This window comes from Leptosomus discolor, chromosome 3, assembly GCF_034619465.1.
Source record: "Leptosomus discolor isolate bLepDis1 chromosome 3, bLepDis1.hap2, whole genome shotgun sequence".
Taxonomy (NCBI): Eukaryota; Metazoa; Chordata; class Aves; order Leptosomiformes; family Leptosomidae; genus Leptosomus; species Leptosomus discolor.
Window position 1 is genome coordinate 51,199,230 of NC_141393.1, and position 16,602 is coordinate 51,215,831.

At 39.0% G+C, this 16,602-nt stretch overlaps 1 protein-coding gene across 9 annotated transcripts in view; it reads left to right on the top strand.

The window, feature by feature from the left end:
• ST3GAL3 (ST3 beta-galactoside alpha-2,3-sialyltransferase 3) overlaps window positions 1–16,602 on the top strand; it is a 210,140-nt gene that overhangs the window by 60,121 nt on the left and 133,417 nt on the right. For 7 of the 9 annotated variants that reach the window (XM_086461948.1, XM_086461949.1, XM_086461954.1 and 4 more), the window contains one exon: window positions 14,130–14,222. The exons of the other annotated variants lie outside the window; for them this stretch is intronic. In XM_086461948.1, the coding sequence (XP_086318074.1) occupies window positions 14,130–14,222 (93 nt within the window). The remainder of the gene's footprint in view (window positions 1–14,129; window positions 14,223–16,602) is intronic. 9 annotated transcript variants of the gene reach the window in all.

Below are 16,602 nucleotides of genomic sequence, written 5' to 3' on the forward strand. Positions count from 1 at the left end.
TAAGTGGGGTTGAAACGGAGGAGCTGTCTGTGTCACTGCAGATATTATGTCTTGATTATGATTCTCAGTCGAGGGTTCTTGGATTTTGAGCAGTTTTGTAGATCCCTCTCCTGTTCCGTACAGACTGCGTAGCGGCCTGAGCACACCAGCCCCTTACCAGAGGCACCGCCCGGGGCCGAGGCCCGCCCCTACCCCCCCTCCTCCCGGGGCTTTCCCCGCGCCGAGCCGGGCCCTGCGGCAGCCCCGACGGGTGTGGGGGTGTGTGTGTGTGTGTGTGTGTGTGTGTGTGTGCGTCCGCGTCCGAAAATCGCTGTTCTCAGAACCTTAAAGGGGCCCCTCAAAACAACAGGCTTTTTATGTAGAATTTTCTCAGCTTCCTGTAAGGTCAGAATAACTGCAGAGAGTCATCTTTTGGCCGTTACAGTTTTAAGAGCTGAAATCTGGGCCTCAGTACTGACTAAGAAAGTCACAGGGATTCTGTGGGGACCAGTTGGGAAAGTAACTGATAAATCTCCTTTACAATTTTCAGTGAGCCTTCTTAAAAATACCCACTTTCTATCTCTTGGCCCACTTACTGGGGATGGAGTAAGGGGTTTCCTGACTGATTCATCGGGGGTGCACTAGGGGATGTTTTCAGTAAAGGTCCCTCTCGAGGTTTCAGTCTTTCTTTCCTACTCCGTACCCTTACTAACAATTTTAACATTCCACCTATCACTTCCCTTGAGATTCTTTCTCTATTCCCTCCCTCCATAACTGATTCCTGGAGGAAACAGAGTGGGACCCTCATTTAATTTTATCATTACCTGGGAGGTATTTATTTTCTAATCTAATTGCCCCGGAGGGTGGTTCTGACAAACCAACCCCTATTTTCCTGCTGTAAACTATGAGGTTATGCACTAGTTCTCCCCAAGTTTGTCGGGAATCAAATACCTCCTCCCCTTCTGTGTGTCAATTTGAACTATCAGCTGTCGATCCTTCTGCCCTCATTTTATCTCAGTCGGTCCTTTGTAATTGTACAGTACAGACCTTCAGTGAGTCAGGCAGTCCCGTGTTAATAGAGTCACTCTGTCAGGATCTACCTTTAACAGCATGGGGGAGGACATTTTAGGGTCTAAAATTCTAGAATTAATCAATTGTAAACATGGTGACCTATGTGTCAAGTCATTTAACTGATCCAGGCCCCTTGTGGGGGTCACCAGGGGGTCTCCCATTCGAGGAGGTCTATGCCCCCAGCCCAATAGGCAGTCCTCTGGGTAACTGACTATGGGGCTGTTTGGTCCCTCTCAATTGTCAGAAACACTCCAGGCCCCAGGACCCTTGGGCCTCTTCCTCACTTGAATTTATTCGGACACCTCCAGAGGTTGATATTCTATACACATAGACTACAGGTGATTCCTTGGGATGACAGCTAAATTTTTCTTGATTTTTTTGGTCAATTTGGTAGCACAATACGGTATTTCTTTAGTGGTTACTGTCCCTGGGGAATCACTCCACTGAATTGGTACTCTGTTTTAATAAGGAATCTGATCTGTGGAGAGTGATTTTCTTTTGCTTCCCTCATCTCCTCAGAAGGATAGGGAGGGGATACTTTTTCCTCAACCACAGCTTCTTCCTTTGCCAGGGTCCCCCACCCCGAGGAGCTTTCCACATCACCCTGGGCTACAGCAAGGTCATACTGTAACTCCTCAAGCTCATAGGCACTTTCCAAGTGTTTTGTCAGGGTGTAATTCTTTTCTTTTTCCCTGTTTAATTCACCTTGTAGTTGTTTTACTAAGTTTTGTAAGGACTCAATTGTTTCTCTTTCAGCGTGTTTGGTAATGCATTTATCTTTCTGTGCTGCTAGGAGGGAAGCCCCCAGTACTCCACATGCTGCAGCTTTCCCTTGTCCTAGCTTTGATCTTTTACTTAGCCAAATCCTTTATCTGCTCTGCCACAACCAGAGGTGACTGCCAATTTTCCTCAGCCCAGCTCTGCCCTCGGGGCGTCGGGCAAGCTTTGTGTTCTTTTAGTAACTCCAGCAATGGGGAACAACTAAAGTCAGGCTGTACCCGGGAAGCCATGGCCACGTGCTCGGCCAGTTCTCTGTTCCCTTTCCCGAATTCCGATTCGGGATCTCTTCCCCTTTAAGAGAGGATCCTGTCCCTGACGCAAATTTAAATCTTAAGTCCCACTCGGTGTGTTTCAGGGTAGGTGAATCTTTTGTATCCGCCCTTTTAAACGAGTTTTCCTCTGCACAGCAGAGACCCTTTGCTTGGAAAAGGTAATGAGTTAATAAACCTCTTTGGTCAGTAGATAGGCAGCAATAACACACTTTAATAGTAATAATATTTCAAAGATCAGATAATATTTCACAGATCAGAAAAAGGTATGGCTTTCCCTAGTTCTATCTAATAATGGGGGGGGGGAGATGAAAGGGAGGAAGAAAGAAAGAGAAAGAGATAGCACCACTCGGGGTGTTGCAGAAATCACCAGACTCAGGATTTTAGGGTACTGCTTAGAAATCCCCTTACTTTTCCCATCTTGATTTGAAAATCAAGAATTCTAATTAGTGAATATTAATAGGAGAAACTAATTATTACATTGGGAAAATAAGTCTCAAATGGAATAAATGATCAAATATAAAATAAAATCTGTATTGCCAATGCTGCTAGCATAACCCTGTAAAATTCCAGACCTAAAGTATTCATTAACCAATAATCTGTTAGTGGTTAGAAACAAGGATAATGTGTTGCAGCCCAAGATGTCTGCAAGACAGGATTTATTATGGTACCCATTGTGTATAATCTTTGAATCATGACTGAAGCAGGTAAGAGCCAAGAGCCTACGAGCCAAGGACATGTTCCTTGACCATACACAGTCAATTCGAGGAGTGGTCGAGAGCTCCGACTCATGGACCACTTACCCAAATTATACCACCTACTCAAAAGAGAACAATAGAAGACCACGACAGAGGCTGTGCGCTAATTTGCATCAGAAGTGAGAAAAGAAGAACCAATCATTGAGAGGATGATAATGAATATGCATTGTATAGACTGAAAGTGTATGAATTTAATATATAATTATTTGTTGATTGCAATGTGCAGGCGGACATCTTTGGGAAGGATCCCATGTCCCCGGGGTGCATGGTGCACATCGTTAATAAAGGATGTCTCTACTTATCTAACTTTGTGTAAGATATTGTTTATCTTATTTATTTGTGTAAGAAATTGGTAAGTTTTTCTTACCACTGCAGATTTGCAACACGGGTCCAGTGACGTCTCACAGGTCTGGTCTGATCTTTGGTTCTTTGGTGATGTGTGCATACCTTTGTCTTAATTATTGGTATTTTTATTGTCCCTTGCCATTAATATTATTGAGTCCTGTTCACGATATCTACTCCTCTTCTTGCTTTCCATGCTAATTAGGATGCAGGCACAGTATGCAACATTTTGGAGATGTCAAAGGGGGGTTCTGTCCACTGTAGATAAGGGAGTAAGTAGACCTCCTCAAGTCCAGTATACACCTGTAGATAAGGGCGTGGGCCTCCCCAAGTCCAGAAACACCTCTCTTCTGCAGGGTTTGTCGGTTTGGATAGGGGAGGTTGGGTAGCTTGCTCCAACTGAAGCTCCCCTTTATCGATTGCCCCAACTAAAAGTTTCTGAAGGAGAACACCGCTCCACACTCCTGTCTCTGAGGAGGAAGCACCGCTCCACCTTTGCAGTGCTTGTTCCCTCCCTGGAGCAGGCTGCACTGCAAAGCAGGCTGGTTTTTAGGGCTAATACATAAAACTTGCACTGTAAAACAGGTTTGTTCAAGACACATACATAAAATCTTCAAAACAGGTTGTTTAAGGCAAAAATTCAGACTGTCCTTCACAGTCAGCCATGCAATTTGTTCCAGTTCTTTAAAGAAGGATAAACTGAAAAGCCAACAAATAAATGTTTTCGATTTGCATATTGAATGTGTTTTATTTCAGACCTTTTAATTCCTTAGAAATATCTTCCCTCTGGCTCTTTAAAAGGGTTAATATTTAAGACCTGAAAAATATGAGTGGTGTCTTAATACAGCTGCAAAATGTTGAGTGCCTTCCTCCTGCTCCTTTTCATCCTCTATTAGTTACGGTTTTTTACATCATTGAAGGCAAAAATCCCCAAAGGTGATTGTGTCATCTGACTGAGTCAGGGACTCTGATCTGTACAGGGTTTGAAGCTGTATTTTATCATCATGGGACTCAGGCTCAGGTAATTTTGTGAAGTATTACTATTTTGATGAATTAACAAGGAGGAGACGATAGGATTTGTCCTGTTGAAAAGTGAGACCTGTTTCAGTGCTCAGCCTTAGAGATCTACTGTAGCCTGTATACCAAACATCTTAGAAAACCACATCTCTCTCTTTTGGAGAGCCACGAATAACCTCCTCCTGCTATAGGACTGATGTTTAGTGAAGTCAGGGATGATACAAGATGAAGGAAGGTCTGATTAGTTGGGCTGTTCACAGTTCCTTGAGACAAAAATTATTCTGTTCTCTGACTCATCACGGTTACTTGATAGCAGTTTGGATGTTGGTTGGATGGCCTTTTCAGACAAGCAAGTGGAAAAAAAGAAGTTATCTTAGCAGAAAAACATTCGCTAGAACAATGGATGGAGTAAACAGGAGAGTTTTTGATCTGAGTGGCTCTGCAGCTGTTCTTACTGTTAAGAGTTCTGACTGTTCTTAATTATTTACCCCAAAGCAGTCTGGATTTTTGTTGGTTTTGTGAGGGCACATTTAGTCACAGTATCTGCAAGGGTTCCTTCAGGTCAGGGTTATGTTCAGTATTTACAGCAAGGTTTCTGGAGGAAATATTTTCCTCTGAATATGTAACCTTCCTCTTCTTAAGACTTCAGTGTGGTACTTATTAGATTAATTGATGTCTGTTTGAATTAATCTCTAATATAGGTCAGTGAAGACAGCTTTTTTTGGACTACTGCCTCATAAAGAAGAGAGAAAAACTCAGGGCCTCATGACTATATACAGCATTTTGTAAAACTGCTGTTAAACCACATTCCCCAATTGTGAGATCACGTCTACATACCATCTAAAGCAATTTATTCACTGACCAGTGGTTTTTTCCCCCCTCAATTTCAGTCCAGCCTAGGAAAAAACCGAAAACATTGTCATATCCAGAGTCATCTTTTTCTTTAGTTAAGAGGAGTTAAGTTGTTGTTCCTTCCCAGGCTGTCCAGATCTTCCAAAGAAAAGTTTAAAGGGCAACCTTTATCACCCTTACCCCTGCAAAGTTACTGAAGAACCTGAAAAGGTAGGGTGTTGTGAACTGTTCTTGTAAATATTTGCTATCAGGTACCTGAGAGATTTTTCCAAGTGGGATTTATTCACCAAAGGTTTGGTCTCTGCCAGTTGCCTGCGCAGTAGATCTGCACTGCAACAGAAAAGGTTGAACTGTCTTTGTGGGGAAAATAAAAATGGCCGCACCAAATATTCACCTGCCCCAATGTCTTGTCTCAAAGTGCTCCCTACAATTGTTTAGGGAAGGAGAAAAATACACCAGTGTGAAGCGATCCTTGCTCCAGTGTTGTTTTCCAGCTTCTGAGGAGAGGAAGCTTTGGTATTCCCATGTTGGGGATGCTCTTAAACCTCTTAATAGCTTTTGATCTCATCTGTACATCTGGCTTCTATAACCTATTGGCATAAAGAAATCTACTGATTAACTGCATATTATATGAAAGAAGTACTTCCTTCTGTCAGTGTTTTACTATCTTTAGGATATTTTTGGTTGATGTTCCAATGATATGGGAAATAGTGAATAATAAATCACTGTTGATCATTTCCATAGCATTGTGCTGTGCCAGTGTGCTCTCACACCTAGCTAAACACTGAGTGTCTCTGAAATGAAGTGTTCTGTAGCCTGGCTGTGATCTGCAGTGAAATGAACTACAATTTCCAGAAGGATTTGGTGATTAAAAACTTAGCGTAACTGATTTTCTGATTTGGCATTTAAAACTGCTAAGCACTGGATTTTGACATTGAAATCTACTAAACTGGAGCATCCACAGATGTAAAACTAATTTTGGCTATGATGCTTCAGGAATTCTTCGTTCATTTTTTTTTTTTTCCACTACAGCTGTAGGCTTTGGCGGAGTATCTTTGTTTTCAGATGTACCGTTTCCTACTAGTCTGAGCAGGGGATTCCTGGATTCTAATTGGGTTGAATTATTTATTCTCATCTCTTTAGCACTTGTTTCTCTCTCCTGGACCTACACTGCTGGATTCATTACACAACAAATAGAAAAACACTGTTCCCCATCCAAAGAAAGTGCTGCCTGTTTGTAAATGTAACAGATGAGGATCAGTGAGGAAGGGCTACAGCAACAAAATTATGACATTTCAATTTATTTTCTTGCATTCCTTCATTTAGCCAAAAATGGATGTGATAGGTGACAAAAATTTTATTTCCCATCAGACTTTTAATTGGCTCGCTTTTTATGTCCATTGTGCTAACAATGAGTTTTGAGAGATATTTAAACAGAGAATAGCAGCATTTAATTTTTGCAAGTTTTGAGTTACATATTCTAATATTAGGGAGCATTATCATTTCTGACTTTGAGGAAATAGAGTTTATTTAGACATTCTTTAGATAGTTTTTTCAGAAAGCAGTTCAGGTAGGAATCCCAATTGACTGTTGAAAGAGCTTTTATTGAGAGAGTTTTTATTGACTACTAAGTGAGTCCTAAAACATCCCATCTCATCTCCAAAAAAGTTACTGTCTTCCATTAGGTCATCCTTGTCTCTCATCTGTAAAACCAGAATGTTGATAATTGTTACTGAGGATGGAAACCAGTAATTTTGGATATATGGAAACTAGAACAGATAGAAGTCCAATAACATACATTCAGAAATTATGTTGATTATCAGCATGTTACTTCATCATGAAGTTACAAGTTTCTTTGTCCAAAGATTAGTCAATAATCAAAAACTTAAGGAGCAGTCATCTTCATATTTTTGATCTATTTTTTTTTCTGTCTTTGGTAAACAGCTGCCCTCTGTGAAAATAAAATTTCTTTATTTCATGCTTTTTGTTTAGTCTAACAATTGGTATTTCAGACAGTTGTTTTCTCCTTTCCGTGTTTCTTTAAAAACACAAACAAACCCTCAAATAGACTGTTTTCTTTATTCCTTATCTATGTCTATTTGAACACAATTCTGCTTTTTCTCTGTGCTACTACTCTTAAAGAGAAGATAAAACAGAAACAGACGTTTTTAAAAAAGGGAAAGTTTATAAAACACAAAGAAGATCAGGACATCAGGGATATTACTCAATTCTTGGAGGAGTATGCAGCATGAGGTCACATACAAAACGTGCTATGGAGTTCCCTTGTTTTTTTTATCTGCATCCTTTATTTTTTCTATTCACTTATTTAAAACAAACAAACAAAAACTTTCTAGTTTGAAACCTTCCGATTCTTTTGTCCACAAGGATCTGAACACTTTTTTAGGAGTTGATAAAAGGTTATTAATTGAGAAGCTCCAGTCAGGATTGTTGGATTCTGTGAGCTATAAGAGATGGTACAATGATATAGTCCTTTTTGATAGATCACTTATAGCTGTATTTCTTAAGACGTTTATGTATTTAGCACTGCTGAGACTAATCTGAAATTTCTTCTTCTGTGTAGTGATCTAATTCATAGTATGTCAAAGACCAGGAATGGAATTTGTCATGCTCTTTTTGTGGATGGAAGAGTCTCTGGTGTGTTGGTGCAAAGACAACATTTCACAAAGGCTGAATGGCATTGCCAGCGTTAGTGGTCTTCAGCTATCAGTGCCCCTCTGTTTAGTGTGCCTTTTCCAAAGGGTAGCATGGCCTTCACTACGTGTCTTCCTTCAGGGCTATAGAGGTGGGTCGTGGGTTTTGGTGGAATGTCTTTAAAACTTTTATTACTTTATTTTCCTGGACCAGTTTAATGTAACCTAATCTTCTTCAGCTGGTGTTCTTGAGTAGTCCAAATAAATAAATAAATAGAAGTATGTGTTGATTATCTTCACTATTAAGAAATTAATTTCATGAGTAGCTACAATTCTTGGCGGAGAAGCAGACCAGGATGGGTTTTTTTTAGTGTGCATCATCTCTTTTTAGAAAGAGGGATTTGGGCCATCCCTCCTTGTATTCGGTCATACAGCCTTCTTGAGGAATTTGCTTGCATACTGAAGTAACATTTGAAAATATTTATATGTATTTAGCTGGCTATAGGGTGATAGATGCATTTCCTGTCTCTTTCAGTGTAAGCATTCTGCTTTTCCTCTTCTTTCTATCTCCTCATTCCTTTCTTTTGTTTGTTTAGTTTTTCCTCAGCTGGAGCTAGAAAAATAGCAATATCACATGATCAGTCTGTGTAATTGTTTGAACCAAAGTTTGGAAACTTCTGACAGAGCTGTAATCAAGAGTTCCTTAAACTTCTGTCTCAGCGTTTCCTAACGCATGCTGCACTCATGTTGAATGTGGAGCTCCAGCCAAGTATCAAGAGGAGCGAGGGGTCATCAGTTTGTCTTGTTTCCATAGTGCCTCGCACTCAAGGAGATTCTGCCTGTCAAAATGATGTGATGATCATGACTACTTATAAATTCAGATGTGCAAATACATTTTTTCAGTCACTTGCTGCAACTGGTGTATGGAAATTGACTCCTCTGTAGGTGAAGGCTGCTGTTGTTAATGACTTCTCTTCCTCTGACTGAATAGCAGTAACTGAAGGAGAGTAAAAGAGCTGCATCACAAGGTGTCCTCCCATGCCTTTAAGTAAACTGGTAGTATTTGCTAGCTGTTGTGGATGGAAACAGCCTGTAATGAAGGGGCGAGTTGATGGGGCACTTACTTTCTCATCCGTCTCTTTAATAGAACTCCTTTCCAGTAGAAAAGGGAGGGCTGGTTTATGGCTTTCTTTCAGGGTTTTCCACCCTCAAATGGGATTTATTGCTTTACAAGCTTATGAGATATTATGAAAAAGCATAGAGGACTGCAAGGTGTCTGTTAGGCTATAAGTGATTTATAAAACAAATACCATTCAGAGATCTGTGACCCTTTGATATTAATTAAAATATAAACAAATGTACATCTGTGTACAACCTTTGTGTCTTCATTAGTGTCTTGTTTGGAGCAGTCCTGCGATTTTGAAGATTGTTTCTTACTGTATGCTGATTGAAAGATAGCTCTGGGCTTATTTGGGGGAAAGTAAACTGAAGGCTGTATTCTAGGAGTCTATGAAATGCAACAATATTTAATTGGGGACATATGACTCCAAACCAAAAATGGTCCTTTTGGCCAACATTGAGCCATATATCTGTATGTGATGTATACATCTGGCCCAGGGAATCTGACTGGAGTCCTATCTGAAATAAAATGCCCTGAATCTCATGTGGTGTAGATATGGGGTCTCAGCATGAACTGCTTTGATTTAGTGACCTGCCAAATTACTTGCTAATATTATTTCATTATGACTTCATAATAACCATTATATTTTACATGCCTTTCATTTCACGTTCTCATGACATCTCCTATTCATTCTTTGAGTATCGTGACATACACTTTGTAGAGCTGCTGTATAGGTATAAGACTCAGGTTATTTTGGACCAAAGAGAAAGAACCCCCAAGGCAAAGGGTCAACCTAGACAACACATTGCCAAAGAACCTTTTCCTTTCAGAAATGTATCCATACAAGTATTCTGTGTGCCAGAGTAACAGCAAGAGAAATCAGTTCTCAAATAAGATGATCTCAAGCAGATGAAGTTTTCTATTTGTACAAGTCACAATTTAAATTCCATATGGAAGGCAAAGTGGCAAAATCTGCCTCTTAAAATTATATTTTCTAATATTCAATTATATGAGCTTAGTTGAGGACTTTTTTTTTTTTTAAGGAGTCCAAACACTGAGTTTGTGATACTAATTTCTTTTTTTTTTAAATGGATATAGATTCTGGTTGTATGAGGGTGACATGCTGTCCCTGATCAAGACATCATGAAGGAATTAACCATGTTGACGTTTTCATATTTGAGATTAAAAGAAGACACACATGTGGAGTCTCCTTCTTTGGAGACATTCAAAACTCACCTAGATGCGTTCCTGTGTGACCTTCTCTAGGTGATCCCGCTCTGGCAGGGGGGTTGGACTACATCATCTTTCAAGCCCCCTTCCAACCCCTGACATTCTGTGTGATTCTCTCTGTGTGTGATCTGCTAAATGCAGGCAGAAGGAGAAATCTTGTTACTTTTTCTAAATCCTCTGAAAGCAGCTGGATTTTTAACTTATACAAACTGTGAAATTTTCTTAAGATTGATGTCCATATAACAGTGTAGAGGAGCACAGAAACTCGTACGAGTTCAGAATGTGTGCTAGTCTCATAGAAGAAAAGTCAGAAAAACAAAGCAAGAGTGCATTTTCTTTTCAGTGGAATAGGCCACTTCGCCCTCATGCAGGCATTTGTTTAAAAATGGCAGATGTTTATAGTTACTGACTATGAATTGTTTCCTTCATTTATTCTGGGTAAATTTATTATCTTACCGGGTTTTTCCTGCACAAAATCCAAGCTTTAAGGGTCTGCATCATATCCTTTCTGCTGTCTCTACTAGGTCTTTAACTACTTCAGCCCAACTGATGGTTTCACTGTAACTAGAGCCATGAGAATCAGGAGCTCGAATAATGTGGAGGATGTAGAGGAGATTTGCACCTTTGTGCCATAGCAATTATGATAGCTCTGGCTGGTTTACTGCAACAGCTTTCTGTGTGATCGGGATAGCCTTGGATTCCAGGCACAGTAATGGAGCTAGTGAGATAAAGCTATTTACTAGTAAAGCAGTAAGAAAGTAATATTGTTTGGTTTGGTGCATGGTTCTTGACCCATCTATTTGTTGTAAGCAGCATTCAGGATTATAAAATGAGAATCAAACATAAGCTCTTGTAATGCTGTACACTATGTTTTGGTAATTTGTTAGGTGGCCTTTGCACAATGTACTTTCCGTAATACTGCTTCTTCCATTTGGAAATAGAAACATAATCAAAGAAGCAGCAATACATGGCAGCAATGTAATAAGTACGTTGTCATCAAATATGAAGGAGATGCTTATTCATATACTTCAGCTCTGTACACTTTTTTTTGTTACAGAACTGTACCTACTAACAGCAGTGTGATTTTACAAAGCTGGATTTGTTTGAAAAATGTGTAGTTCTCTATGGGATGCTTCACGCAAGATATTTTGCAGTCTGATTTATGGAAAAGCAGTCTTTGTCAGATCTGTGAATCTTGCAGAAAAAAACCCCACAAAGCAAGTTTATATCTAAAATTATGTTAGCTTGGATAGCTTCATGCAGTAGCAGAATGGTAGACAGCAAGGCTGTATCCAGTCTTACTCTGAGTGTTTTGCTTTGAGTTACACCTAATGTAGGCATATCATTATGAGCATGCGGGCAATGACAGTGTGTACACTGTAATCCAAAGAAATTGAACAAATAAAACGTGTCCTTAGATGGATTTAAAATGCAGAGTGACCGTTTCTAGTTTTCTGTAGCCTGCTGGCTCGATGTGTGGCTATAAAAAAGGAGATAAGCAAATGTTGAATGATACGAGATGGCAGCTACAATTGGCTTACAAGAATTGTTCTGCCTCTGGCACTCTGGATCGTGAACTTCTTCACATCCAAGAAATGTTAACAGCTTGGCCTCTCAGGCTTTAGCAGCTCTGAGTATCTTTGTGGGTTTTGTGATTGACAGCTCCACCATCAGCATGCAGCTCTGACTGTCATTCTGTGCTACTTAAATGCATGAGGGTTTTGGCCTGCTGTTCCTTTGCAGAAACACCATGATGGACATCTGAGTGACATTTTAATTTGACAATGAAAGCGCCATTAAATCAGAAAAGAGAAAAATGCCTGTGTTTGTGGCACAAGATACTTTGTGTGACCACTGAGGTAATTTGAGAAAGGCCTGCTGTTGAAATAGTTATACAAGTTTGCCAGCAATGACTCACTACCATGGTGGCTGCAGATAAATTCCAGTTGCTTTCTACTTGGTTTTGAAGATTTTGGTATTAGGGGTTTCTGTATGTTGCTTAAACAATAAAAATCCAGCGCGTGATTAAGATTTCTCCCATTTCTTCCTATCTGAAATGCTGCAACAAGCTGTGATCTGTACACCTTGCTGTCCCTTTTAACTATGTCAGAAGGGGATATATTTTAGCACCATTAAAACCTTCTGTTTTGTCAGCAACAGGCCTTTCCTTCCTGTGCCTGTTTCTAAAGAGATCCTGACTGGAGTCAGAACACAAATCATTCAGTGCAAATCTTTGGGATTCAGACTTCTAGAGTCTCACATCTTAGATGCTTTCTTATCTCTCTCATTTAGAGAAATGTATTACAGTATCGCCTATGGAAACCAAACTCGTGGATGTGGGTTGTACTAGACAATGTTACACCTGTATCTATCTCTCCATGTCTACATATTTAGAGAAATGTAAACTTTGCTGTAAATAATTGACAGTATAAGCAGCCAAGTGTATTCTTCTTCCATCCTATAGATGAGGAATTGTGATAGTAAAATATTACATGTTTTGACCAAAACTATGCAGAAAATCCGTGGCAGAATTAGAATCAGGTCCATGTTCTTAAGCTTTTTCTGTTGCTTTTCATCTGCAAAGGTCTTAAGAAATTAAATACTTAACAATGACTTTATTTTCTCTTCCAGCTGTTGAAGGTTTAGATTTTTATTCAGCAGAAATAGATTTTTATTCTTTAAGAACTATAGATTTAGGAGTTTTTATACTGTATGTGGCTAATTGTAGAATTAACTGTCTTATCTATTGATCACCCAGTTGGAACTGGCTAGTGTTCTATTGGGAAGTGACCCCAGAACCAATACAAGCAGGATAGTTACTACCAATTCAACACGGAGTTCCTGTCATTCAGATACGTAATTTTGCCAGCTGGCATTCTGTTTTGCACTGGTCACAGTCCCTTCAGGACCTTGGCTTCAGGTCAGGGTCCACTCACTTGAAACTCTCAGAATCCATGCTCATTTAGCAGTGGTTTGCTAGTTAAGTGATACTGGTGATGTACATGTTGGTGATGCCTGGAAAAGAAAGCAGGTTTGTGATAATAATGAGCTCTTCAGATTATTTTTGTGGATCTACTCTGTGGATCTGTACTGTCACCTTCATTTGGCTCCTATTGTTGACCTGTCGGATAAAACCTTTCATTATTTGCCTACTGCTAACAAAATGGTGTAGCAAATACAATATTATTGATCAAGTCTTTGCAGTAGTCAACACTTGCAACTTCCACTGAATGTTGAGCATGTAACTGTAAATGCATTTTTTTCTGGAAAGAATATGAATAATTCCATACTGTGACTGACATTAAGGTATCTAATGTTACTTTGAAAGCACAAGTGAGTTAACTGTTGTAAAGTATTTGTGAAATGGATGAATGTAAACATTTTGCAGGTGGTGAATAGGGACACAAAATTAAATGTTATTTCCAGGTCACTCAGATCTATGATAGAAATGTGCACTGGATTTAAATATCTTTTCTTGAGTTGCTAATCTTGTTTCTGTTCAAAAAACCTAAATGAACACACCCCCCCATTCTAAATTTGGCCCCAAATTCACTAGTCAAGCTGCATTAAGACACATCTCAACAGCAGCAATGTTATCTGTTCCAAATAATGAAAGTATGCATCCCTTGATGATAGCCTGTCATAACTGCTTGACAGTTTGTTTCAAATTCATGAAAGGTATCTTCTAAATAATACTTTTCTATAATTTTAACTTTGATCATACTGCCAAAGCAAAGTGCTGTTTATGTTTTCTTCCCTTTGAAAGGCTGAATTCTAAAATGGTATCTTGCTATTTTTCTTCCATGAGCTTTACCTTCCTAGGTGTGAAAATCTTTCAGCAAAACTAGTGGTTTAGTGATATTTCAGATATCTTTAACCCTATCCTTTGTTTGTTGTTCTCCTGTGATGCTGTATTGCAACAAATATAACCCATCTGTGTTTGCTGTTATTCCTCACAGCTGTTTTCCAGAAAGGCTATAAGGAAAAAAATAACTTGGATGATCAAAAAAGGCAGTTCATAGCCAGGAGAGTCCTGACTCTCTAATTATTTTTTTCTCAGGCCTCCAGAATTGGCATCAAAGTATGCAAATTTATCTGAGGGAGTGTGCAAGCCTGGTTATGCATCAGCGCTCATGACTGTCATCTTCCCAAAGTAAGTAATTACTTTTCTGGGTTTTTTTGTGGTTGTTCCCCCATCCGCAGCCACACTTGCTCTGATGAATTCTCGTCCTTTGAGGTGGGTGATCTGCAGCGATTGTCTTGAAAAGTGTTATTACTCTGTCACTTGATTGGTTCAAGGGGAGACCAGTGTTGAAAATCTGGGCTGAGTGGTCAGTGGCAATGGCTTAATTGATTCCAGTCTGAGCAGGAGCTTGCTGAAAGCGTTGAGAGTTCTGTGTGTTGAGTAATAAAACAAATTATATTGTCAGTGCATGATACAGATGAGTGATCAAGCTCACTGGTGGTATTAGGTGATGCAGTCCTTAGGAAGCTTTGGTCATGAAGTGACACATAAATTAATCTGGAGTAGTAAAGTGGGGTGTAGATTTTTTTTTTTGGTTGGTTGGGGTTTTTTTGTTGTTGTTGTTTGGGTTTTTTTTTTTACTTGGGAGAACAGGGTAAAGCATCCGTCAGGTGACTGGAGGCTTTGCACTAGTGTTTTCCAAGGGGTCTAAGACATGTTGTTAACAACTTGTGCATCTTAATGGTTGAGAAGTTACTGTTAACTGAAGTGTTACTAGTTTTTTCAGAATTTGTTCACTCTGAAAGGGTAGAAAGTTGCAGTGCTGCTTGACAGCGCTCAGAAACAAGGAGTGTAACCATAACAGATCAAGCAAAACTTACCTTTAAATTTGGCTTTCTTTAATGTACCACGTGGCTTCTGCAATTCAAGGAGTTTGTAGAATTGCTGGAAGACAGCTCAGAAGATAGATTGTCAAGAAAATTATGCTGTTGAGGCTCAAGGATCTCAGTTTGGTTCATCAAATGGAAAATTTGACCGAACTATGATTTGACCTTTGTACAAGCTTCTAATTCATGTGGAAGAGATGCTCTAGTGCTGTGATCTCTTTGACAAAAGAGATTGTGGACTTCTTAACACAACTGATACTTTTCTAAAAGATATATTTTGTTTCTTTTGAGGAGTGAATTTCCATGACTTGCACATAATAGAGATTAGGTTGGGTGATGGTGGCCATCAGGCCAAGCCTGAAAGAGGTAGTATCTTCTTTCTTTGTTTTTATTGGCCAACACGATATCTGCAACCTTTAAAAATTAAAAATAAAAATCTGATATTGCCTTGTAACCAGCAGATACTACAGACAGGCCTTAAAAACAAAACACTTAAATCATGAGACTGTGTTCTTCCATCACCAGTGTAAAACAAACAATTATGAGTATTATCTTCTGTGTGAATTTTGGACCTCTGGTTAGAATATAAATAAATACTAGAACCAAAGGTAGATACATTATCATCTTTTAAGAAATTTCTGAGTGCTTTTAAATTTGTGTTTGTGTACATATTAAATGTAAATAGTGTAGAAGAGGAATATAAGGTAATTTAACTGTGGTAAGATGTCTGAAGCTAAAGCCTTCCTTTATATAGCTGAAACCTAACTGCCCTTTCCAACGCATGGCTGTTGTTACATATTGATTCTGCAGAGATAACTTATACACTGAAGAAGGAAGACTCTTTAGTACAGTTATTAAGGCCAGAAAAATACCATTAACGGTCCCTTATCATGATTTGTTTCATGACACAGGACATGATGTTTTCTTCCAGTAAATTTAGCACAGATCACAGGCTAGTTAGCTTGATTTAAAGATATCAGTTGATGGACAATCTGGTAATAATGTGCTACATTATTCCTGTGGAGAAATTCATTATTGCAAAAATATTAATCTTATTTTAATTTTAAATTTATTTAAGACTTCGGCTTCAGGAAGGTTTTTGGCCTGCTAGAATCCGAAGCGTTACTTATTCTCTCCCTCAGTAGCTACTTACAGATTGCTGTTATGTCACCTTCTCCCAGTAACTAGATGCGTTGAATTAATACCATGCAAAGAGGTAGTAACTTGTCTCTAGTCTAACTAGGTGGTTGTTTTGTTCATATATTGAAAAATCATATTCTCAGCATCTCACTGGGGATCTATGTTCAGTTGCTTCTCTAACATGAACCCTAAACCTTACTAAGTTTGACATTCTTTCTAGAATGACCTTTAATTCTTTATTAATTGAATTCAATGTTGGACATTTCATTATTTTACCTAGGATTGGTGTAAGGATGGCTGACCAGTAGTTCTGCAAAGAATTTCAATCTTTTCTTTCTCTTCCAAAACTCTCATACTCAAAGAAATATGCAAAGTTAATATTACCAAGCCAGGTATCAAAATTTAATATATTTATAACTTAAAACCAAACTAGCTTGCCTGTTGATTTAAGAATTTGAGCTGCACAATTTCTTTTATTCTAGCTTTCGTTTTCAGTTGTTTGTATCATTAGGAAAACATCTTCTCTGCAGCTGACATTTTTC